Source organism: Abramis brama (assembly GCF_963993115.1).
Source record: "Abramis brama genome assembly, chromosome: 2".
Lineage (NCBI taxonomy): Eukaryota > Metazoa > Chordata > Actinopteri > Cypriniformes > Leuciscidae > Abramis > Abramis brama.
The window spans coordinates 36,785,887-36,813,170 of NC_139964.1; the positions used below are offsets into that span (position 1 = coordinate 36,785,887).

At 37.8% G+C, this 27,284-nt stretch overlaps 2 protein-coding genes across 5 annotated transcripts in view; both read left to right on the forward strand.

Moving 5' to 3' along the window:
* Nucleotides 1-18,751, forward strand: part of stox2a (storkhead box 2a) — a 54,840-nt gene extending 36,089 nt beyond the window's left edge. For 2 of the 4 annotated variants that reach the window (XM_084100930.1, XM_084100931.1), the window contains exons 2-4: nt 5,740-5,892; nt 10,211-12,725; nt 15,028-18,751. In XM_084100930.1, the coding sequence (XP_083957056.1) occupies nt 5,740-5,892; nt 10,211-12,725; nt 15,028-15,229 (2,870 nt within the window). In that variant the 3' untranslated portion in view covers nt 15,230-18,751. Of the gene's footprint in view, nt 1-5,739; nt 5,893-8,908; nt 9,313-10,210; nt 12,726-15,027 lie in introns of those variants that run through there. The other 2 variants (XM_084100933.1, XM_084100932.1) reach the window with 2 other exon arrangements.
* Nucleotides 18,752-22,751: 4,000 nt separating this feature from the next.
* Nucleotides 22,752-27,189, forward strand: tmem134 (transmembrane protein 134). The gene is made up of 8 exons (XM_084107217.1): nt 22,752-22,934; nt 23,778-24,034; nt 24,122-24,189; nt 25,198-25,284; nt 25,424-25,500; nt 25,744-25,788; nt 25,999-26,052; nt 26,279-27,189. The coding sequence occupies exons 2-8, from the start codon at nt 23,822-23,824 to the stop codon at nt 26,359-26,361; spliced, it is 627 nt and encodes a 208-aa protein (XP_083963343.1). The 5' UTR covers nt 22,752-22,934; nt 23,778-23,821; the 3' UTR covers nt 26,362-27,189.
* The last annotated feature ends 95 nt before the right edge of the window (nt 27,190-27,284 follow it).

Genomic DNA, 27,284 nt, shown 5'->3' on the forward strand with positions numbered 1-27,284 from the left:
GAATCTTAATGGAAAGTTTAGAATGTTAATGTAGAATGTTAATGGAAAGTTTGTACCTAGAAAAACACACTTTCACCTAAAGGGATTGAGAAAAAAATAGTGATTTGCAGTTTCAGCCATTTGCTGAAAGATTTTGATTTGCACTTGGCTCTTGATCTATGCCTCAGCTATTGCAGGCCTTCCCAGAGTGAACAGTGCCACAGCACAAGTGGAAAGCATGGCCTATACAATAGGGCTCCAAGGGTAGTGCTGGCCACATTTGGTGTGTACAAACAAACACTTTTTTTTTCTGGTTTGTTGTCATGGAGACAGATCTTTTGTGTCCTCTCCCACAAAAAAATGAGGTCACCTCTCGTTCAGTGGGCAGCTGTGAGGATTTAGGTAGGCTCTCTCTCTTTCTTTCTCTGTTTCTTTGTACTTTTTTTAAGATGTAGTGCTAACAAAGTACAAGATGTACCTGGGTTGTTGAGAGACAATCTTATGATCATGGAATTGTGATGTATTATTGCATTGTTTAGATAAACAGAAATCATATTTTCAATTAGAAAATCATCAGTCATTGTCAGTCGTTGAAAGTTTTATCAGACTCACTTTTCCACTCTTGCATGAATGCATCTTGTCTTCTATGGAATCTTGAGGTTTCATAACAAGTTTCTGCACTATTAAACTATTTAGAAAAAAGAGGAACCTTACTTTTAAATTAGCATTTTTGCCATTCATGAATCAAACACTCAAAATTATCATAAAATAATCAAACCTTAAAATATACAAGACTACAAGCATGTTTTACATATCAAATAGGTATCAAATCTGTGCCCCACTCATTCACTCGCTCCCTCTCAATGTGATATGTTTACATCATAGATCACCAAGGAGATTAGTCAGGTGACCAAGCCTCCATCTTCTCTCAGTGGTGTGGTAGCACCCCTGAATTGACTGAGCGTTTTCAGGTATCAATTAGGCTAGAAAATTAGCTTTATTATCCAACATTGGTTCTAATAATACAGTAATTCAGGAAGATCAGGCTGCAGACGGATTTGGATAACATTTGTTTGATATTCAAAACTTGTTGGCCTTACAACACAGGACAACCCAGTGACAGCCTTAGAAGAATGAAAGTTATGAGATTAAAAAATACATTTATGTTAGAAAACATTTTGCTGCTCTCTTTTTTTCCCCTCCATTGGTTTTGGACATTTTGGATTCCTGCCTCCACCTAGTGTTGCCTCAGTCAAACTTCTACCTGAGTTTTATAAGGTTATGATGGTGACATCTCTCACAGAAGATACAAATATAAATATAAGTTTCGTTTTCCACATTTGTTGTAAAGCACAGCTGGCCTTTCATCATAATTAATATCACTATATCAGTAGTTTTTATTTTATTTTATTTTCCATTTAAAAGGCCGGCCCATAGTGAGGAACAGAATGGTTGACAAAAGAATTCTTATTATTGTTTATATTGTTTAATAGTATTCCAGATCTGTATTGATATCAGTCACCCAACAGTGCACTGCTAAGTGGACTTCACAGGATATTCAGACATTTTAAGTGTGGTTCCAGATTGTTGGAAGAGTACATTTTCTTGATTCAGCTTGATTCACTTCAAATGTGTGGTTTCACAACAGTCTCTTATTAAATGTATGGGGTTTTACAGTGGGCGATATACTGGTACATGATTAACCTCTATCGCAGTTATGCTCATGTGACGTTGTTGTGCTGCGTGGTCACGAAAGCTTATTTGCATCCGTTTTTTAGCATTGCGGTTTAAAAACAGGTGATTTTACAGAGTCATTTATGTCTTAAGTGAACGTAAACAGTTGAGAAAGGAAATGCACGAGTATATTGGATCCGTGCAGTCGGTCTTAAAGGGACAGCATCCAGATTTACTTGCTGCTGTTATTAATGCTAATCAAACAACAAAAAAGAGAGAAAATCTCTCACTGCTCTTGACTGAATCACTTTTGTAACTTTAATACGAATAAATGTATATTTAATTTACACAGTATAGACTATGCATTGTTTTTTATGCATTTGATTACTTTATACATTTTATAGTAGTATTTCTAGTACATGACATTTTTCAGGTAGGTCTATTTCATTTTTGTCTTTGTTCTGTTGTAGTTTGTTTTCTTTGCTCTTTCATTATTACTGTTTGCTTGTCTTCAGTAAGCTTGGGTTTATTTAGCCTAGTATTGTTTTTTTAAATGATAATGAAAATGGTGATAAGAATTATGAAATTTCAATGGTATAATTTTTTTTTTCTCTTTATTTAAAGCAAAAATAACTGTATTGGTGATGTATATCGTTATTGTAAAATAAAAGTACTCATATCGTGATATAAGATTTTGGTCATTTCACCCACCACTAATTTGACATTATATTTTCTATAAATTGACATAGATCTATTATATACAATTGTGTAGTGAACACTGCGTAGGGTCCCTGTGAATTGGAAAGGCAGCTTATAGTTAAAGGATCATGCATATCCTTGAAACATTGAGTGACAAAGCATGAAAAATATATCCACCCCTTTTTTAGTACAAAATACACTTGATACTGGTCTTTTCCCCAGCCACATCAGTCCACGTTAAATTAACTATCATAAATTACTTTGCTTAGTGTTTACTATTTTCATTGACTATTGTTAAATGTTTGCAGCAAGTGCTACATTCTTAAACAATTTTAGAAGCTGTGATGCATTGATTGTAAGTTATAACGTGGTAAATTATCCCTCATCTCTTGACCTCATCTTCACTCTCTCTCTCTTTCTTCCCCCTTCCTGTCAAATGCTTACGCCCAGTGGGATGACGTCACCTTAGATGTGCTTGCAGCCACACAAGTCGGCTTGCACAAGGACTCAGTGCTGTATTTTAGTGTATAATAATGATATAATAATAATAAACAAGTGGTTAACTTTGTTTTATTTGTTTGGGGTCTCAGAGACCCCACTGGTGTAGGGCTATGCAAAAATATTAATAATGTACATACATCAATAATAATGCTTTCATTCATTATAGTGCTTTATTCATGTTTTATATCTGGGGTCTATATCTAGTTTAAATAGTTGAAAATCAGTTTTCATAAGATCAACATAAGTCATAAAGTAGCATCCTGATAAGTATGTTTTTGAGCTTTTTAAACCATCTTTGAGTCTCTCAGAGTCCAAACAGAACATTAGGTTTAATGCTGTTTTTTGTATAAAGCACAAGTTTCTTTGCAGGACGGGCTGTTTGTTTGTTCTATTCATAGTCCTGTTTGTGATCATAAATGTCATAGCTGTCTGTTTCCCATGACTATTGATGATGACCAGGCAGGCACAGATGGAATCAACTGACTTTTCTGCATTTTCTGCTCTGCAATTCAAAGAGAAAAACTATGGAACATTTTTACTATTACACTTATAAATGGGGTCAGTAAGATTTCAAATAAGTGTTTGCTGTTTTAATATATTTTAAAATGTAATTTATTCCTGTGATGACAAAGCAGAATTTTCAGCAGTCTTCGGTGTCACATGATCCTTCAGGAATCATTCTAATAATGATAATTTGCTGCTCAAGAAACATTTATTATAATTATCATTGTTGAAAACAGTTCTAACAGTGCTAATCATTTTGCTGAAACCATGATTCTTCTTTTTTAAAATCTTGAACATGTTTATGAACTCCTTATAAAATCTATATACTCTACTCCATATTAATATACTACTCCAAGAGTAAGAGATGATATGTGTGTGTATATAATAGGGGTTATTTACCTAAATGGCCTTTGTGGTTGAGCAGGTTTTGCTTAGTCTTGCAGCCAACATTCTCTCCTCAATTTTTCACTAACAAGATTGAGTGTGTAGCACAAGAGCAGGAATGGAGACAGGAAGAACAGGAGGGTGGGTGCGTGCTAGAGAGAGAGAGAGAGAGAGAGAGAGAGAAATCCTGGAGTAGCACACATCTGAGGAACAAGAGAGAGCAACTGGGATGCGTTGCCATAACAACGAATTCAGCAGGCCACCTACTAGCTTGTGTGTGTGTGTGTGTGTGTGCGCACTTGTGTGTGTGTGTGTGTGTGTGTGTGTGTGTGCCAGTGAGCAGTGCTGGAGGAGAGTATAAAAAAAGGTGTGGATGAAGCTTGCTTGTGATTGGTCACACCTCTCCTGTCTTTGTGTGGAGTGGAGCATGTTGGGTAATTGTCCATCGTCAGAGCCGCCTTTTCTGATGGCTGCAGCACAGGAGCTGAGGGATGAGGGAGGGGTCTCTCTGCGCCTCCCTCCATTCTGCTCTCTCTCTCTCTCACACACACATCCTCACACCCACTCTCCTCCCCCTACTAAAGTAAAAACAATAAAATTCATAATGGAGAGCAAGTGAATTTAGCTCTAACATGCTGATACCTCACAAAAACAACACTAGGCTACCAGCCTCCCCTACAGTCACGAATGCTTCTTAAGTCATTTAGACTAGAGCGTTATGAGCAGCATGTTACTGTCTGTACATACTCTGCTTGAACAGTAAGACAGCAGGCTGGGATTTGAGTGATGGTCCTTTGCTTGCCGTTCACACACACACTCACACACACACACACACACACACACACACACACACCAGGAGAGCAGCAGCTCCGTGTGGATGATGTCATCCTATCTGCATCCTGCAGTGTTAGCAGCGCAGCTTCAGACCCTTTGTTGCCCTTCATGCTAGATTCAGACCAGTTTTATGCTTTCTTTTAGCATGGTGAGCTAAGTAGCGAAGCATAACATAATCTTTAAAGGTTAAAGGAGTTGTTCAGGGTTACAGTTTAACCTCAGTGTAAAAGATATGATTTTTCTTTAGATATTTTTTGGCTTCTTTCAAAGCACGTGAACAGACACTTGATCAGTGTTTATTTTGCTGCTAATCAGTTTGGACATCATCTCCAAGCAATAAAGACTGCTAAAGTGTACAATTTATAATTGTTTTATGAACAGTGCTATAGAATTATGCACTGTAATATCATCTCATCCTCTCCTTTGACCGAATTTAACTTAATTTCAATATGAAAAACTGTATAAATGATCCATAATATTAATCTCGCCTTGCCAGCAATAGTTTAGATAATGCTGACTCAGTTATTACTATTATCTCACAATTAATAGGGTAATACATAAATTATAGAAAATATTCCAGTATTGTATTTAATTTATATTTCTTTATTATATTCCATTATAACTCAAAAGTCCAGGGGCATTTTATTTTTCATGAAAAAGTGCAAAAGTGAAGTATAATCTCTCAGATGTATTATGTGATATAACATGTTTGTTATATCTGAGCTGTGTTTCTAGTAAATCCAATATGCATGGGTGCTTTTTTGGGATCAATATTGACGCATGGCCTGGGGTCTTTCTGCCTACGCAGGCAGAGGGGCTTATCGCTGAGTCGTCAGTATAAGGTCACATTTAGCAACACGTGATCACACACCCTGGATGACCCTCATGCTACTGTTGTGACCGGATAGCATCTTGAAAGCTCCACGCCCCTCCCTTGCCTTAAACTCCTCTTTTCTCCTCTCTCTCTTAACAGGTCCCACATTAATACTATTGGAGACATCTTGAACTTCAGCATAATTATCCTTAGGGGTTTTTAATTTTGTTGATTGCTTGTTGGGCAACTGATTGATCCTTAAATGTCACCTTTTTTTAATGCAACACAAACATATTCTAGTAAAGTAGGACTGAACATTTTTTTGTGTGTGTGTCTCTCTCTCTCTCTAGGCGATGTATCTCCAATCAGTATGTCACCCATCAGTCAGTCTCAGTTCATCCCACTGGGAGAGATTCTGTGTCTAGCCATCTCAGCCATGAACTCTGCCCGCAAGCCTGTCACACAAGATGCGCTGACGGAGCACCTTGCCACCTGCTTCCCGGGTAGCCCTCCAAACACACTTATGTACTAGGGTTGGGAGGGGAAAATTCACCTAACTATTTTTTTACGTAAAAAAATAGTAATATATATATATATATATATGTTAATGAATTCCAGAGTCGATATTAATTCATATTAAAGGCACATTATGTAAGATTTTTGGATCAAAATATCAAAAACCACTAGAACAGTGTTATATATTTTGTTGATTTGTGTACTTACATTATTCCAAATGTTTCTAAGAATGTTTAAATCCAGAGAAATTAGCAGTTTTAACCAGGACACGGACCGTGTCTGTGCGTTGCCTATCAATGACATTATACCCACATTACCCTCGATTTCCGGTTTTATTTTTTAGAAACCATGGAAATACCAAAGATGCTTTAATATATGATGTGTTTTATTAGACAAGTGAGCAAATGTTTGGATACATTCATCGACAGAAAACTAATCATTAGCCGCATTTCCATTATCCTTCAAATTGTGCAAATTGAAATTGCGAATTGAAAAAATGCCCAATGGAAACACGTAATTTTCGCAAAAATTCCCATTTATCGCAAAAAAGTTTTTACGCTCGCATGAGGTGGTTTTTCAGGCAATTCGAAATATAAATATTTCACAAAACTGCAATGGAAACAGTTTTTGCGCATTTCCAGGTCACCTGACGTAGATAACGTGGTATGTTTGGACAGAAGACGAGACAGAGTTCTTTATTAAATTCATAAAAGACAAAAGAATTACAGGAATAATGGATTCTAAACTTCAAATAAATGCCACAATCAAGACCTCGAAGCAGATATGAGGGAGAAACACCCAGACACACCTCATACAAGCCTCTCACAAGTATAAAGGGTCTTTCCTTACCATTAATGCTTGGAAAACACACATACGTCTCCTTCGATTAATAATAATGGTCAGTGCAGTGGCTGAGATATACATAAACCTACCAACGTCCATTGCCATGATTTTTGGAATTACTTACTTATCGCAAGAGGAAAAAAATAAGTTTTAGTCGCATAACATCAGTTAATGTGGAAACGCCGTCATTTCGCAATAGTTTTTTCTCGACATTTAGAAAAAATCGCTAAAGTTTTGCGCAAATCTGTAATGGAAACGCACCTATTGTTATACAGCTCAACACGGTTAGTCTTTTTGTTTAAATCTTGTTTTCTTGATTTACTGCGAGTACCATATTTACCATGCCTAGTATCGATCTAGCTCACTGCAGTGTGAAATGAGTCTCATATAGTAGCCGCCAAGCGAACGCACAGAATAGTATTATAACAACTTTCAAAACACTCAAATATATCTAATATGATAAAACAGCGCTGCATTACCCCACATTCGCATGACCGGAAGAAGCGGAAACGGCGTCTGTGGCATAATAAAAGCTCCACTGCTCTTGAGCTGTGTGTCGTGCTTGTCTATTATTAGCAATCGCTCCAGCGGCCTTGTTCCGCTCCAACGGCTTTCGTAACGTCAATAAATCTTTAAATACATTACCGGTCAACCATGAATATGATTTCTGCCCGGGTCCCGTCGTATTCTCCACCGGCTGTAGAGGTCAAGACAACAAATCCCATGATTCCGCAAAATCAAGGCGTCATCAAGCTACGCCTTTGTTTTGAATAAACGACCTCTAGTGGCGAAAAATTACACAGTGTGCCTTTAAATTTCTTTAGTTAAGTCTAGACAAGGCGGAGGAAAGTTACCTCTTATTTCAGCAGAGGCAGTATGTGTTGATAACAGTGAGCATTGCATGACGTCATATCGAGAAAGTGATAAATGGCGGACGGAGAGTCATTTACGGATATACAGTACGACCTGCACCATCATGTATAAGTGTATCATTCAACGTTTCCCCATGGTCTAGAGTTAAAAAAAGCAAGCAAAAATCGCAATACACAGGAATATCAAATCACAATACTTGAAAAGAAGTTTTTTTTCCACAACAAACGTTTTCCTACAGATAAAGACGTCATCAAAATGAGTCCCGTTCACACGGATCCGCGGAAACAACTAAAAAACGCTGTATTATGCATGCCAGACAAGTATTTGGCAATGTCACTTTGTAAAGAAAGACTATGCGTTCTCACAGATTCACATTTTGAAGTTTACGCAGAGATGATAACTGTATCGATTTCAAAACCCGTTTAAAATAACTTGCACTTTGAAACCTACTTCAAAGTTTGTGTTCTCAGGCCACCAAAATGGCGTTGTCGTGTAAATGAACAGCTAGAACACATTAAAAGTATTCTGTTTTAAGCAGCTCTTAAGTTAATAACTAATGATTTTTACAACGGAATTGAATCAAAGTTAAAGCTAGACAATGACTTTCTTCTAGAGCTGCTATACAGCCAAAACAATCTTTGTTGCATTAATTTCCTATTATCACTGTAAAGTTGCTTTGAAACGGTCTGTATTGTAAAAAGCGCTATATAAATGAAGGTGACTAGTATCAAATTGGGAGATAGGTGTATCATCCCAGCCCTATTGTGTACACAAACACACACACACACACACACTCGAGTGCTGTAAACACTCTCACATCATAAAAAGGCTTCCATTTTTGGGGGATAATCCTTGTTATAAAAAATATTGTGCCTGATAAATTTTTTGGCTTCATTATATATATATGCTGAGATTATAGCACTTGGTCAAATCCATAATCAGTATTTTTAGTTAAGTAAGACTGACCATAATTTTGATTTGTTGAATGAAATGGAAAATATTCATACCCCGTAATACCTCATAATACCACACACCCCATAATAATGTACATTTTATAAAAATATTTTTGGAACAAGATGTGTTTCTAAACTACTGCAATTGATGGTTATGATTATTGTGACTGTTTTGGAGTGGACAGTACAATTTGTTTTTCTGCCTTAATATTATTTCATGGTACTGGTGGAAATAAAATTTATGATGACACTATTTTTCCCATGGGAAACTCCCAACAGTTTACAGTTTCAGAAAAAGGTGAATGTCCAAAGCAATTAATTTGTATTTTATCAAACATTATTTTTTAGTAATCTCGTAGAATGTAGAGTAGAATGAGCCTGTTGTACACCTTCTGTTGCCCAGCGTTCAAAGAAATCAGTCAATCAATGTGCAAAGTGTGCAAACTTCACCTGAATAGTCTGCCTGCTTTCCTTTAAAGAAGGAGTGGGAAAAAAGAAAAAATTAACAGAGGCTCTGGGTTGCGTCATGTTGGTATGGCAACTACCACTGTATGATGTAATGGCAGGCAACACTTAACCCTGACTAGTTACAGCTTATCTGCTCCTTTATCCGTTGTGTGTGTGTGTTTCTGTGATTGAGAGTGTTGAAAAGCTGATTTGGGTGAAGTGAGGACTTGAGTGCAGCGAAGGACACCATGTACCCTGTAGTGCAGTCTACCCTGTTGGTGCTCCTTGTCTGTGAGTTACAGACGATGTTTACTTGGTTTACACATGTGACTCAAATACTAAACTCAAAGAAACATCCACAGTACTGAGTCATGTCACAAATCTGATGTCTGTCTTTGAGTGCTTTTGAGCCATTTTAATTGTATATTAATACATTTTTATAAATAGGATTTAAAAAAATTAAAAAACAAAGTACAATAACAGTGGTTCTCAAAATACGATCTTTGGACCACTGGTGTGAAATCTAAAATCTAAAAAGGAAAATTTCTACACTACTTAAAACTGTTGATAATTGTTTTGGTAGTTTCTCCCAGATTAAGATTTTATTATTATTATTATTATCTAATAATATTATTGTTCTTTTATATTTTTTTATTTTATCATTGTTTGAGTTAATCTTATGAAGGAGGACCCCTTTGGTAATTCACACAATGGCAGTTTTTGTCTTATTACATTGAGGGGCTTACAGACGTGATGATGAAAGATGAGGTAATGGCTGGTTTGTTGTGATTGGTGGTGACATAAATCAGCAACCAATGCTCTTCTTTTGATTGGCCTTCTATAGTTATTTATATATACTCACAGTTAATCCTACTTTTGGCATGTCAGAACAGTTTTGGATAATGCTGACTTGAACATGAATCCACTAATCTGCATCTCCCAACACCCCCCCCCCCCAAACTTTTTCCTCCGCTCTTCCCCACTCTCTATTTTTCACATCTAAGTGTTTGCCTGTTGAGCTATTCCTTTGACAAATTAATTGTTACTGATTGAAGTTTTATTATTATCATATCAGAAATTTTAGCCAAAGAGAAAAAAAATTTAATACACAAAAATTGTGTCAGCACTTACATTTAGTTTGCACTATGAAAATTATTATGAAATTTACATATGGTTGTATTTTCTTCAGGTGTACCCACTCCGAGTCCAGAGATCCTGCGGCACACGCTGAACATGTTGGTTCGGGAGAGGAAGATCTACCCCACACCAGAAGGCTACTTCATTGTTACTCCACAGACCTACTTCATCACCCCGTCCCTCATCCGCACCAACAGCAAGTGGTACCACCTGGACGAGCGACATCCAGAGCGACAGCAGCAGCAGCAACAACAGCAGCAGCAACAGCTTCAACAACAGCAGCAGCAACAGCTTCAACAACAGCAACAACAGCAACAGCCGCCACCTCAACAACAATGCACGTCACCACAATCTGGAACCATCACTCCCTCCACTTCTGGCTGTGTACGAGAAAGGCCTAACCCTAAGAACCACTGCGACTCCTATAATGCCTACCGCGATGAGGTGCCCAGCATTCATACCTCCACAATTCAAAGGAAATCCCCAAAAGAACCCAAAGGAGATCCCCCTTCATACCCACAACCCCCACCCCCTCCAGCTACCATTCAGCACCCACCTGACCCCACCGATAAGAGCAAGAGCATGACCGCCACCTTCTCTTACAAGACAGACACGCTAACCAAGAAGAAGGAGGGCAGTGGTGGGGGCAGCAGTGAGAGGCAGTCTAAGAAGTTTGGGCTGAAGCTGTTCCGCTTGAGCTTCAAAAAGGACAAGACCAAACAGCTGGCCACCTTTTCAGCACAGTTCCCTCCAGAGGAGTGGCCCTTGAGGGATGAGGACACACCGTCGGCCACAGCGATCCCCCGTGAGGTGGAGATCGAGATCATTCGCCGCATCAACCCAGACCTGACAGTGGAGAACGTGGCCCGTCACACAGCTGTCATGAAGCGGCTGGAAGAGGAACGAGCTCAGCGCCTCAAGGCCAGCTCAGCACAGCACAGTGCCCGCAGTCGCCGCAGCCGAGGTCACCGGCGTGTACCACACGGGAAGTCGCGTTCGCACAGCAAGACGCGAGCTTCTCGGGGAGACCCCTCAGAGGGCTCCAATCTGGACCTGCCAGCAGTCAGCCTGGAGAGGGACTACCGTTTTTTCAGCCATTCTCTGGTACGCTCGCCAAGAGAGGGAATGTACACGGTGGAACGCAGAAGCGGTGGTGCCTATCTTGTCCACAGCAACCCCAACATTGCTGAGTCGCACTTTCCTGTCACCCCGGAGTGGGATGTTTCAGGGGAGCTTGCAAAGAGGCGAACAGAGATGCCTTTCCCTGAGCCTTCACGTGGGACGTCACATTCTAGAGTGCACCGGAGCCACAGCCACACTCAGGACCGCAAGTCACGTAACGAGCGGCCCGATAAGGCTAAAGAGCGATCACGTTCTATGGACAACTCCAAGGGCCCGCTGGGAGGTGGGAGCTCCACGCTTGGCACGGCTGAGGATTACGACCGCAGTCCCGATGACAGAAGCCGATACTATACCGACGATGGGACGCTAAGGGCCTCCTCTCAAAAGGCCCCGCACTATTCATGCATCATGTTTTCTGCTGCCAAGTTTAGCTCGGAAATGTCTGTACTTGATATAGGCAAAATGAGTTTGGATGAATCGAGGCTCTGTAGCCCTCTAGAACGGAACAAGAGCAGGGACAGCCTCCCAGCCTACAGTGACCTGAAGGCCCTGTCGCCAAAGCCTTTGGCTGATGACTACTTTCAGTGCAATACATCGAATGAAACAATCCTTACTGCCCCGCTGCCTCTGGGCAAATCTGACCATGACACTTTAACTCCATCTGACGGAATCCGCAAGGGCTCTCCAGCTGACCGGCAGACACCGCACCTCCCCTCTCCTCACCCCTTGGAGTACAAAGAGGACTCCTCGACAAAGGGGCACAACGGTTCTGGCAAACCCACACCGAGCCAGACACCTGAGCCTATGCCCAATGGACGGTTGATACAGCACCAACACAACACTGACCCAGGGGGCGGGGGAGGTGGTGGTAGCACTGGTGGCGGGGTGGACAAGAGGAAAGAGATTTTCAGTAAGGACACTTTGTTCAAACCGCCACTCAATGTTTTGACTGTGAGCTATGTGGACAGTGGCTACTCAAAGTCAGGCACTTTGCGTAAGACTCCACATATGAAATCATCCGAGGTCCTTGACACTCTGGAGACCCAACAGCCACCTAACTCCACCCCTTTGTCTGCTTCTGCCCCGGCACCTACAGGCACAGAACAGGGTGCTCCCTCCACATCTGAAGCTGCTTTTGACTATTACAACGTGTCAGATGATGACGATGAGGAGGAGGTAGAGGAGGCCTCCCGTAAAGAGGCGGCCCCGACAGAAACAAAGGGGAGGGCAGGGGCCGGAGATGGTGGTGGAGGTGGTGGGACCATGCAGTGGTTGCTAGAACGGGAGAAAGACCGGGATTTACAGCGGAAATTTGAGAACAACTTGACTCTACTTAGCCCTAAGGAGAGCGAGAATAATAACAGCCAGAAGACTGCTCACTCGGCACGGCTGGACAGCATGGACAGCAGTAGTGTGACTGTAGACAGTGGGTTTAACTCCCCTCGGTAAGTACTCGCTCCATAGAAAGAAGATGCTACAATTGAAAACCCATATTTGAGTGCACATTGTTGATCGTGAACAAGTGTTTAGTGCCTCAATTTATTCCCATTCTTCTGGGGTTTTTTAAAGATAATCTTATGACTTGCCAAAGTCATAAGATTAAACTAATTAATATAAATTGCTAATGTGCCAGAATCAACTTTTCTTTTCTGACATCCCACAAAACTAATGTCTGGTGTTTTTCATAGGACATTTTTTATATACGTTTTGTTTTATTACAGTTTTTAACTAGACTGCACCTATGAAATGCATGTTTGATTTGAAGCACATTGCTGCCATAGGGCTCATATAATTTCTTATCCCATCTTATACTGAGGTGCATAGCATGGTTTCTCCCCTTTCCTTTGTCAAGGCCACAAACCAGCACAGACAGCCTTTAAGTGGGTTTCCCAGGGCTGTGTATGTGTTAGCAAGCCCTTTATGAGTGAGGGTGAGGACTTTTTTCAGTTGCTAAAAATAGACCCCTTGTGTCTGTATGACTCATTCAGAGGGATATGGCAGGAGTAGAATAACTCAGAGAGCCTACATGTTTTGCACATGTGCTGCCTCTACTGCTTACAATACACTATTAAGAAAGGCACATAAGATAAAGGGCAATGTACCGTGTTAATATGAAGAAAATTTCTGTATTGATTTTTCACAGGTGTTTTGCCCATATTTTGAATTACACATTGCATTGTGTATTATGGTTGAAGGAAATGTCTGTAAACTTAACGGAAAAGGTACTAATTTTCTGCCAAAATATTGTTTTTCTTACAGTATAGTGCAAGTTTGTGTTTTTTAGCTGTACGTGCTTATCCAGGAGTCTAACATTTTTTACCTAATAATGATATTCTGACTCCTCATTCTTTGAGTGATATGCCAGTTCTTGAAAATTAAGCTCTATACTGAAAATCTCATAGAAAAATTCTCTAAACTAAACTTTGCATTAAATTTGTAATGTTTTGAAAATGTGTGTAATGCAATGTACATTTTAAATGATCAGTGCCATGTATTGATGATAAAAGTAAAGGGCCTTGAATATACAAAAGTTGTGGCCCAGGCAGTTACATTGTGATGGAGCTATTTCTGCACTTCCACACAAATTTGAAGACCCTTTATCTAAGAGTTGCAATGTGACTGTGCTTTGTTCGCTCCATAAGCTTAGTCTGTATGTCTTGTGTTTGCCTCTAAATTAATAGCCCCAAAAAGCTAAGGAGACAAACTGACACAAGTCTCTCATTTTAAGACCCCTAGCAGCCCCTTCTCACTCACACACACACACACACACACACACACAAATCATTCACTATTTTCTGGATGACTCATAACATTAGTGATGATGTCATCCTACAGCTCCTGGAAAAACACCAACATAGCTCTTGTGCATAGACACAATTTAGTTTGTGATTGATGTGAGGTAGTAATGCAATTATACGGAGTGGGACATACAAACTCTGCACTTTTCTCTATGCAGTACTAATGTTAAATACATCCTATCTGAGTTTAACCTTTGTATTTAAAGGAATAGTTTTTCCCCAAAATATGTCATTGACAAATCATTGACTTACTTGTATAACTTACTTTCTACCATGGCACACAAAAAACGGTATATTGATTGCTGGGACTGGACTTTCATGCCTTACACAAGACACCATGAAAGTATTACTAAATTAGATCTTACTCAAAATAAATATTCAGTTATGAATATGACATTTGCTTCACCTTGGAGAGCTATGTGAAAATTTTCAGTGAATAACGATTGAAATTACAATCTGTTTCCCACAACACTATCATATGGACCTCTTTTATAGTACTTTGGTGCTTTGGTGCTTTTGTTTAAATTGTGTAAGCTTCAATACCTGCTCATTGTAATTTAATGGACAAGAAGAAATTTCAAAATTTCTCCTTCTGTTTTCTGTGGAAACATTCTGTGGAATACAGTCTGTTCCTTTAATCCACTTCTACCTTCAATATAAATATATTCTTTTGTATATATATATATACTGCTTTCTTATTGTTGGCTTTCAGTGCTTCTGGTTTAGTTGTCTGAATATGTTATTGTTGTCATCAAGATCTAGATTTTTGTACAGCTAAACAATCCTGCAAACCAGAGTTAAAACCACATAGTGTGAGGTTGTGCATTTTCTCTTTGTGAGGACTGTGTGATGCCCCGAAATAATCAGTTATCTTGTCTTTAAACCCCACTCTTTTTTCTTTCCATTTCTTCTTCTCTGGTCATTTTCCCCACATCTACCACTTTCTCAGCACACGGGAGAGTCTGGCGTCCAACACCTCAAGCATTGTGGAGAGCAACCGGCGACAGAATCCGGCCCTGAGTCCAGGCCACATGGGTACCACCAGCATCGGCCCCCCATTCAGCTTCCGTGCAATCCCAGAGCCCCCTACCACGCAACCTGAGAAACTGCAGAAATCCCCCAACTGCCTTGCCTCCATCACCAGCGTCTGACATGGGCCCGTCTGGGTTGACGTAGGGTCAGGGTGATCTGCAATGTTGGGGTGCCTAAGTGCAGGAGGTTGGGTGACTCCCTCCATCAAGCACCTCGACTACATGGGGACTGTTAGACCTGCAGGCATGGCTTCCAGAGACTGTTCCCACAGCATCAAAGGTCACTGCAAAAAAAGAGGAAAAAGGGAAAAAATGGAAAAGGAAATTTCTCATCATAGGATTTACCTTCACAAGCAATTAATCAGGAAATTCTGCAGTCGGAATCAACCGTTGTTTTCAAAATAGGCTTGAAGTAACTGGTAATTTAACAATGTTTTGTTTTCAAGAGTATATTTTGTCAGTCACAGATTAGAGATCATCCAGCCAATGGATTAAGTTTGCACGCATTAAGAAGTAGATGCTGATGTGCTGGTCAAAGGTATTAAAGATTTGTAATATTGGTATGCAGTACAATTTTAAAAAATGAGGCATAAAAGCTCTCATCTGAGCAACATTTAATTCATGATTCATAAAGTTGTATAATATTCCTAAAAATAAACTCATTTCTCATGACAGTTAGCTGCATTGGTAAAACAATAAGAATCATACTCATATGCTTATTAAAACAAGTACATAGACTGAATTAGTGGAAAAAATGTTCTCGTTCTGAAATTTAAGATTTTAGTTTTTTTCGAAAAATGACTTCTTTTTTTTTTCTTTTTTTTTTTTTTACCCAAACTTATTGTGCATACAATTACTTTGTATGCAACTTTACACTACGTAATGGATTTACCTGTTTCATTAAAGTTAATATTAATCTCAGGTCATGAACAGTTAACTCTCCTAAGAAGAGGTAAAGCATCAGTTAGTCTGTAATCATGTTTCTGTGGATCGTTACACCAGTCTTTTTTTTTTTTTTTTTAAGGGAATAAAACACATTCTCGGTAGACAAAAATATAAATGATTTCAATTACATTTTTGTCAGATGTAGATTATTTTTATTATGTTGATTCCCTTTTGAAATAAAAACAGCTGTGTGCCAGTGTGAATCCAATACCAAGTCTCTCATGAACCAGGAGACTTGTGGATGTCATTGTTGGTTTGGAAACATGCTTGTCTTCTTCTGTGTAGCTTGATGGCTCTATTTGTTTTCACGAAAGGAGGAGGATGTTGGAAATCGCAACGGCGGGAACACGGGTGTTGTGTCCAAAAACATCCAAAACACTCCAAGGAAAAGTCATACAGTTCTCTTCCTTTGGGCCAGTGGGATTCAGAGACTCGGCCCTTTTGCTGCTCTGATAAAACCTTTATTTTGAAAAATGTTCTTTCTTGAGTTGAATCCAGACCACTATGGTATTTTATTTTCACCTTTATTTTCCATGGGAATTGAGCTGGTTTTCAAGCCATGTCCCCGACCTAAATGCAAAATATGGTCAACAGATGACATGGTTAAGATTTTTGCCACAGCCAACACATTATCTGTATATTCACAATATTCTCAACCTTTTCATGATTTCAATAAACGCTTCTTTTAGGTTGGAACAACTGATTCAGTGAAAGTATGTACAAATAATTTGCTCCACTGTTATTTATCATTCCTATCATATGTCAGAGAGGAACAAAGATTACATTCGATTTGGACCTGCCTGTGTTATATACAGCAAGGTTCCGATCCATGAGCAAAAGCCCCTTTTCCAAGATTGAACTAAACATTAAAATACTTTTTGGACTATGGCTTTAACTGTTTGGCGTGCCATCTCAATGCACCAGAACTAACGCTCGTGTCCCTTCTTGTAGTGACTCGGTGAGATTTGGGAAAAAGAGCAGAGCTCATGTCACATCCATTGGTGCTATTATGTGGTGATCCTCCCTTTTTTATCTTTTATTTGCTTCTTTTCCCATACTCCTGTGGGACTTCTTGTTAACCACTTTCAGCTCGCTCCCTCTCACTCGACTATTACCCACACACACACAGACACACCTGCAATCAGCCATTCAAACTACCCTAAACCCCACATACATGCACATAACTAGCTACCTCCACCACCTGTGTAACAACAAGGTAGGGACGTGTACAGATTTGGATTCTTTGCCTGTGGAACACAGCGCTATCAGCCTCTTCTCTGTGAATGTTGACAAGGAGCGGCGGACATTGTAACTAAGAGGACTTATTCTAAAGTAATCAGTATTAAGTGCTGTAGTTTCAACTCAATTTTTCTCAGTTTTTGACAGAAGTGTCTTTTACTTATTTGCAAGTTGTGTATAAATCTGTCTAGCACCACATCTACAAAACATTCCCAATTTTATGTTTCCCCTCCGATTTGTGCAAGGAGCCATTTTCAGTTCTCCGCGGCGCTGCCCCCTTTACATGAATATTTGTTTATCTGCTTCATGATTTCAAGCCCAGTGAGTAACTTCAGTTTGTTGAAAATGCATCTCGACGGAAATCAAGGGACTACATTCTATATTATAAACAAGCACCTCAACAGATAGAATATATTCAAATGAATCATGTCAGGCATCCTCCAGTCCTAAACGTTTTGCCCACATCAAAAATTGTTCATCTGCCTTCTACTTTTTGGCAATACTGATTACAATAGTATTGTTTTCAGTTTCCCACCTAATATTTGAGAGGTCAGTGGTTAGGGTCCAAACAGCCTCTTAGACCCTGTAGTTGGAGGTGGGATGAAGATTGTGGAAAGACAAAAGCCTCATATATAGATGGTGATTTTAAATCATTGCTAGACATCACAGATGTACATCAGAGAGACAGAGCAAGCATTAGACAGAGCAAGCTTCTCATAATGTCAGCTCTATAAATAGATTCTTTCTCAAAACATTTCATCAGAACTTTTCTTAAAACAATGATTTAAGTCCAGAAGTATATTTCAGTTTAGTTACAAATACACCTCTAGAACTTTAATCGCTTTTGAATGGTTTCTGATGGACACTAATATAAACACATGACCTCCTTTACTTGACAAGGCTTTGTCAGAGGATGCATTTTGGGTATGTGTCACATTTTGTGAAATTTAGTTTTAATTTCAAACCCCTTCATCTGGTAATCTTTCCCCCCTCCCCCCCTTTTTTTGTTGATAGACAAAAGGGAGTAATGCAGCCAAGACTGCCTTGTAAAAAAAACATGTTTGCACTGAAATGCCTGGCCTCTGGTTGCTGTTAAGTCCATCCAAGACGGATGCTTTGTTTATATTGTAAAATATTTCATATGAAATAAAAATGACCATGAAATGTCTTCCCTTAACATTATGGATTTTAGAACCACGTCAGACAACATTGTTTCTAAATGGTGACAGTGTACAGTATCATACTGTAAATGAAATCAACCTGCCATGCTTAGTATAACTTCAAAAGAAAACTGAAAGATATGAGGGATCTTTTTGTAATGTCTATAATATTTGAAAAGAAGTCCCTATTTGTGTAGTAATGGTGTTTCATCGTTGTGGTAGTATATGTGATAAACCCAGTTGGGAGATTGTGTTACTTTTTCAGACAATAAAATAACATGTTTGGTTATAAATTTTACATTTTCTTGTGTCTTGAAACCTGTGGAATGTCTGTGTTTGGTTAATATTAACTCGGCAGGACATGAAACTTCTCCGTATAATCTTTTATAATTTTTTTTTTTTTTTTTTTTTAAGAAATCTTTTGGCATGCCAAATGAAATTGAAAGTAAGTGGTTCAAAAACGATTGTGTGAGAATGACAGACATTTTTGAGAATTTTAAATATAACACTCTTAGAAAAAAAGGGTAAAGTGGGGTTCTTCAGAACCATGGGTTCTTGACACAATAATGAACCCTTTCAGGTTTATACAAGGAAAAATGATTGTGAAATACTTTCATGTTTAACTATTTTTTTCAATTTAAAAAAAAAAAGAAGAAGAAAGAATTAAAACATATTTAATTAATTAAAACTTAATCCATGAAATGATGAATCCCTAAAAGATCTATATATGAAGCAACTAACAGAAACCTTTAAGGTCGATAGAACTCTTTCCTCTAAGAGTGTAAGCATTATTGCATGTAATCACTCGTTTATGATACATTCCATTTCCCTGTTGTTTTACAGGTTAAACATAACGAATCGTTGAATACTAATTGAATATGATTAATGAATAAATAGCTGAAACATCAGGGCTTCATGGATTAACTTCATGGATCCCTGTAAAATTTAATCAATAAATAATCTATCTGGTTTTACTGGAAGACAGCAAATTCAAGTGTTGGTTGTATCTTGCCACCATCTAGTGGCTACACAGTGTAAAACAATTTAGGCCTATAGAGTAAAGTAGACTGTTGTAGATGACGGTTCAATGCACATAGACTATGGAGCACAGATTCGGTTTAATTTAAGAGCTACAACAAAATATGCTAATTTGAATCATAGGCCTACACATGACAAATATCAACGAGCAGAATCATAAATTAAAAAAGAAAAAAAGGTCAGATGCAGATATATTTGAAACGTTTGAAGTCACATGATGGTGGAAAATTGACGAAGGAGGGACATGTCACGTGTTACAAATTAGCTTTAGCTACAAGCACTATGATACACGAATTTGATGGCTGTTGTCACAGTTTTATCTATGTTTATCTTTCCATATACAAATAAAACATTAAATAAATAAGTAAATGGATAACACTGAAAAGTGTGGGGCTCAAAAATAATTGTCATTTGGAACTCATTCATCTAGTTTTTTTTATTAATAAAAATATATGTTGATAATGATTAAACACTTCCGAAAGCATCATTATAGTTTTTGCATGCAGTTATTGTGTGTGTGTGTGTGTGTGTGTGTGTGTGTCTACTTAACTATATTTTTGGGACAAATTTGTACCCAGAAGTGACCAAAACCTGACAAAATCTCCAAAAACCTACGTCCTAATCTGTAAATCTGGAATACAAATAAAAAAGTTTTTTTTAAATGTGTAAAAATGCAGAAAGCTTTGTGTGATGGGTAGGTTTAGGGGTATGGTTAATGTAATGGGATACAATATTGTAAAATATAAAGTATAAGATTTATACTGCAATTTAACCACCAGAACAACGGATATATGTTGAACAACAGATAGGCCTTAATATTTCAGACCTAACGAGTCCCTAACACTCAGTGCCAGTGTTGATGTAGTCTAACTGATGAGAAAAAGGAGACTTATCAGAAGAAAGAGAGTTACATTCTAAATGCACTGTTTAATTAGCATTAAGAATAGCATTAGAATGCGGTCTGCCTGGTGCACTGAACACCTGCCCAGTTTGCGTGACCCCTGGAAGTCTTGCTTGACCGAGGTCCTCACAGGGTCACTGCTAGGTCAAGCTCGCGCTTAGTGCCAGACTGAGTGAACGTGCGTCTGTCTGGCTTCTGTGAAATTTTAAACATTGTAACATTTTCAGGGCCGTGCACAGACAGTTTGGGGGGCAGGTGGTCAAGTGGAAAAAAAAGCAGTCTTCTCATAAAAAAAATAGGCCTACATCAAAAATGAAGTTAGTAATTAGGCTACTTTCATATTTATTTATTTAAATTTATAATTATGCTGGAATTAAATGAGCAAAATCAATATTGTTCATTACTGACAAAAATGACTAATTATTATACTATTATTATACTATTAGGCCTGTTGTTTAGATGCATAACTGCAATTAGTTACAGGAATAATGTTATGAAATTAGTGTTTTAAATGTAAAATTTTGAATAAAGAAATATTATACGAATCCAGTGGGTTATTTACTAGCATAGCATACCCGATTAGCCCAGTAACTTAGTTTAAAGCTACACGCATTTGTACTTGCCCTACCTGTATTCACAATCATCTTTAATGTAATTACTTGTTAAATTAAGTGTTAAACGTCCAAATATTTCAGTTAGCCTATACAAATAATGTAATGATGTTCAATTGTTCGCTTAGGCTATATATATATATATATATATATATATATAAATTAATTAACAGTGTATCAAGTGAAATAAATTACGTTCAATTTGTTTTATTATGCACTAAGCTAATATTTTAAATTAATATTGTTCGTACTTTGTATGATCATTAACTGATAGTTGGTAGAGACCTAATTTCAAGTGAGGACCCAGTGGCAAGTATTCATAAGTTAACTGAAAAATCATTCGTTCACTGATTCGTTCAAACCAGCTGATTCATTCTTGAAAGAAACGCTCTGTGTTGGAGGGAAACACAACTATTCTGCTTTGTTTGGAACTATTTTCGTTTGTGAAATAGAGCAAAAACAGTCAAAATTGACATTACTTGTTTCTGATAATCCGATATCTGAATCTCTTATTTACATCGTGTCTACACTTTGTGTTATAATGAGAGAATTCGCGAGCTCACAAAACTCAGCTCAAAATGTACAAAAACTCATGCGTTTTGAGCGGTGAGTGGATTCTGACTAACTTAAACGCCTCTGATTGGTCATTGCGTTCAAGAAATACAGATAGGCTGTCTGTGATTTGCTACATTGCTAAACTTTGCAAAACACATTGTAAAAAGAAACCTTTGACACTCTCCAGAGTGCAAACACTAATATCACATCACTAACGCTAATTTCACATCACAGTAGATCATCACTCCTTGAGTGACATTGTCTTGTGGTATTCAACTACTTTTCTTAACCTGTATAACTCGCACCTTAAAAATGACCTCATGAAGGTTCACATGGGATAGGACATACATATTCTGTCTTGGCAATAAAATATCGAACATAAATTGAACAATAATCTATCATAACCTCGTATTTATAACTGAAAATAGGCCATGTATTCTTCTTTTCAGTGGCATTGCATAAAATATAATGGATAGACAGCCTACTCTTCACAGATATCTGTGAACAGGTGTCTGAAAAATACAACTTCATCAACCCTGGCTAAACAAGTGTCCACACCGTTGCTTCCTCACCACTAGAGTGAGCAAACAATGAGGGACAGCCATCAATTGTAGGATAGGAGTGGGCAACTGAGAACCATAACAGAAAAAACAGTTGATAAACTTATTAGTAGCATGTCCTCACAGGCCTACAATTACAGACTGGATAATTATGTATGGAACGGAAGAAAATGACACTGGACCTTATACTTGAGCCTTAAACAATTAGCAGAGCAATTTTCTGTGTACACAATTCATGAATTGTCACATTAAATTCAAGGGATGAGCATCAGAATGTATTTATGAATGATTTGAAGGATTTGCTAAGTTCACTAATCAGTTCAAGATACACAGAAACAGAAATACATTGGGATTGTAATATATAACATGCTTTTCAACACGCACCCATCAAGATTCAGTTTATCTTTCTTCAAATTCAAATTTCAAGCATCACCATAATTATTTCTCAAAATATTTCATTATTAAACATATATCATATACATTTCAATGTTAAATTATAGCCTATTATTTATAATGATTACTAAAGATAATTATGATTAATAATTATAATAACAATACAGTAAATTACCACTGTAATTGTTGGATCCTCCAGTCCTCTAGGTGTCGCTGAAGAGACCACCGCGGCTTTTGTCTGTTTAGAGTCGACCCACAAAAAAAGAAGCAGCTGTTACTAGCAAAGTTTAGGTTAAAGTTTTCCGTCGGCCAGTAAACAATACATTTAAACAGATTTAGTAACCTTGCATTCCTTGAAAGTGATCTAAGGACGATGGCAGAAGGATTTATGTGTAACTGAGGAGGATCAACAGTAATGTGACAGTGAGTAACTTAGAGGATTCCTCCTTTGTGATTTAGCGCTATTGTGGTGTTAATAACGGGATGTTCGGCTGTGTAAATATTCAAGCAACCCTTCTCAGTAGATTAGCACTGGAAATTCTGCAACTGATATTTTCAACGAAATGATTTTAAACTTACATTTATTATTGTGACACGTAATTATAAGCGTGATACATGTAACGAGCTTCTCTGTAATACGTAAGCTGTAGATTGGTTTGGGTGGATACAAATATTCTGTTGTTAAGAAAAAGCGGAAGACCGTGTCAGTCACATGCTTCCTAAGGGCAAATATTAGCTAAGTTATGTTACACTCGGGCATTTATTCCACATCTAACAATCCTATATTATGCCTTATCAAATGGAGATTTAGCTAACATCTGTAAATGCGACTGATCCGATAAGTTTCAATCAAATAAGTTAATGTCTTGCGCTGAAATAAAACCAGGATGAAAAAAGAGAAATACATAATAAAAAACAAAGCGTCATCTTCATAACAGATCCGAATAGGTCGTTTTATACTTTCTCGTAATAGAGGAAAAACACTTCCTTGCTGTGCTTCCCATAAAAATAAGTTAAACAGTTTTGTATAACAATTTTGAAATGGTCTGTACATTAGCCACAGTGAGCAACTTTGATCTAAAGAAGGTAGTGTCCTTTGCTCTTCTTTTGTAATAGTTTGGTGGTGTAGAAATTAGGATTCATTATTGTGCATTGTAAAGGAATATTATTAAAGGGCAGTCAATGCACTATACTGAAGTATGAGAAATGTAAAGGGCAGAGTGTAGATGATCAGTAACTCAACTGTGGTGTTTATCATCTTCACAGTGCTTGCCGGTTAACATCCAGTCAATGTCTGAGGGCCTGTAGCAATGGGGACACAGTTCACAATAGATGACGCATTCGTCCTGGAGGGAGAGGAGGAAGAGGAAGGTGTGGTTCCTGGAGAAGATGTGGGGGAATGGAAGGGGAGAGAGAAGGACGGTGGCGGGGAGATGACATTTGGACCTCTTTCTTTTGCCAAAACACAATCTCATCCTTCTGGATCCGCTGGCACTCCTGAACACAGTAATCTGAAATATCAGGTCAGGTGTTTACATGTCTGTCGCTTTCTCTTTGAGGGTCTTTTACGGGCAAATCTGACTGACTTTTTTTTTTCTGTTCTCCCACAGAATCTGGAAAATGAAGATGGTTTAGGTGGCACTGTGAACTCTTCTTTCAACAACTTCTTCAAAATCAGGTTTGGCAGTTCACATCACAGTGTTGACATTTTTAATTGGAACATTCTCATTAAGCAAGAATATTTATTTTGAATTGTCAGAATTGTATAAAATGAAGGATGCGTTGCACCAATAAGGCTGAGTTTAAAGTTAATCCAGAATTGGTTGATTTAGGTTTTATTTTAGTTCAAGCTATTTTGCACCACTAACAAGTCGTTAATTAAAACCTTCACCTGAGATTAATACCTCCTGATTTAATTATACTGTGATTATATTTACCAGTGAGTAATATTAATATATAATGTTAAAATATTAAATTGAAAGATTTCGGACAGACTGAACAAGCTGTTGCTGAAGCAGGGTGTATACTTCACACAAACAAAAAAAGTTTATTAATCTTAGTATATTACATATTCCTTACAGATATATTTTTGGTCTGCCTAATTTTTTCCTAAAAGTCATGACACAACAACAGTTTTTATCAGGACAAAATGTATATACAAAATTGTTTCATCTTTTTTTTCTTTCTAAGTTGAATTTTATTATATTTGTATTGCATTGTTTGTATTTACGGAATCTGCATGCGCCTTGAAATTAGCATGTGAAGCTGATATGACAATACACTTGCACATTACTATTACCACTGAAAACATGTGATCACCTATTTTACTCAATTTTAGAAATTTAAAAGGCAGGTTTATCCCAGTTAATAATTGGTAAATATAAGTTTACGTATCTGCAATGACACATTCAAATGGTCGCTCACCATAGTTTGCGTTAGAAATGCCAGATTTTAAAAGACAACTATACATACATTGTGATGTTAATTTCTTGTTTTCAGCCCTAGGGTAATGCTAAATGTGAAAGTAAATGCTTAATTTCCCACAAATTTTCATCAGAGAACAAGAAGTGACCAACTGGCAAACAAACAAGCCATCAAATTACCAACCTAAACAAAATAAAATATGTTGCTTTGATTTTTTTGATGTACAAGTACTTGAAAAGCCAAGTGTCTGTCTGTGTTCCAGTGATCCTGCTACTCTGTCCTACTGCAGCTCTCAGTGGTCATTCAGCACACTCAGCTCAGTCACACAGCTGTCTGCTCACTGCTGCGGGTAACACACACACACATTACTGAAAAACGTCTATTTATATAAGCTGACATTAACTCAAAAATACTGGTCTTGTTCATTTAAATAGTTTTTGATATTCTTTTCCTTTCCTCAACATTTGGTCTGTGTGGATTGTTCCCAGGTGGACGTCTCACCCGCTAGTGAAGAAGAACAGACGGGTCGTTCTTGCCTCGTTCCTCCTCTTAATCACTGGAGTTGGTGAGACTTTCATACCTTTTGTGATGTTCTTTGATCATAAGTACTACATATACATCTCAAGGGAAAGGTGTTTGGGAACCACAGTTTCTGTTTGACTTGTAAAGTGCTGTTAATGTTTATCTTGCTGTCAACTCTGATCTTAAGCACAGATGGTGAATTCGGATGTGATTGTCAGCTGAATAGTAAATGTATTGTCTTTTCTCTCTCCCTATCGTCCCCCTCCCTCTGCCTCCTACCTATCAGCTTTGATCTTTACAGGCATCGTCATACAGTTAAACCCTCACGCAGGTAAGACCTGTCACGTTGGTATTGGTTGTAAACACAGATGAAACATGAGCAGGGTTGCTTTAGCACACAAACCTGTTCAGCTAATTATAAGTGGAGCATATCATGCCTTAAAAACAAAGACAGCACCACCTTCAGACGTTAAACTCTTCAGTTGGTTTCATGCCAGTTTTGGTCAGTAAAAATGTAACCCATGTATTAATGTCTTTTCAGGTGTTTCAAGTGCAATTTTCTTTGTTCCTGGATTTCTTCTCTTCATTCCTGGTGGTAAGATCTAAATGTATTCTCAATACAAGCTTTTATATTATAGTCAGCTTTGCCTTTGTGAATATCAGTAATGGATTATGGACCTTAGATTATATATTAATTTTATGAATTGTGAAGTTATCTTTGTAATGCAGTCAAGTAATGTGTATACATAGGAAGAAACTGACTTTAAAGAGGACCTATTATGCCCTTTTACAATGTCTTGATTTTCCCTTTTTTGTTTCAGTGTATCATGTGATCTATATAAGCTGTGCGGTTCGGGGACGAAGAGGATTCAGGTTCTTTTATTTGCCATACTTTGAGAAGTAAACCGTTTCTCTTCACATCATCCAGACTGGTTGTCTGGATTGCCCACCATTTCAATTCCCCCCCCCACCCCAAAAATGAAGTAAGCGGATGATCTATTTTTACAACCTCAGTTACTAGTGGTTTTCTAAACAATTTCTTCATTTTTGTAAAAGTCTTAAAGCCAGTCTGTACACAGGTCTTAAGTATAACCTCTACAGAAAAAAAACTGTGATTTAGTGTGTCAAGTGCAACAATATACAATCTTACTTCATAAGAAGGCACAGACTGTATTAAAACACCTGTGTTTATAGAATTTAAGAAGTTGCATTCAATTGAGACGTTTTATACGAGCTGTGCTGCAGTGTTGTCCTTAGTTCAGTGAAACATACTTGGAATTCAGCAAGGAGCATTATAATAAGCTTGTTATAGATGTACAAAGTTTTGTCATAAATAGAGCACTGAACATGAAACATGAAATTGTATACCACTAGCCTTGTACAGTAAAAAATGAAATCATAGACAAAATGAATGACATGAAGAATGAAAATCTCAATCTGATGCAATGCAATTTATCATTTAGGCCACTGCATACTACACACACACATACAGTCTGAGTTGTAAAGCATTTTCATTTATCTTCCGTCTATTGTAAAATCAAGTAAGACACAGCAACCACAGTGATTGCTTTTCTACTGCACATTCATCTTTTTAACTAGTACCACTAACACTTTGAACCACTGTTTTAGTGTGTGTCATACACCAAATGAGTGTTGAAAAGATTTTGTATTGTGTAATGTTTTTAATGATTTAGACACTACAATAAAACCTGTTTTTATATTTGCTTTTAAATCTCAGTGCTGTATTTCTTATGCACATTATTGACTGTTGTATAAAAATAGCTTATACAAGAAACTTTAGCAAATCTCAATTACACTGAAACAAGA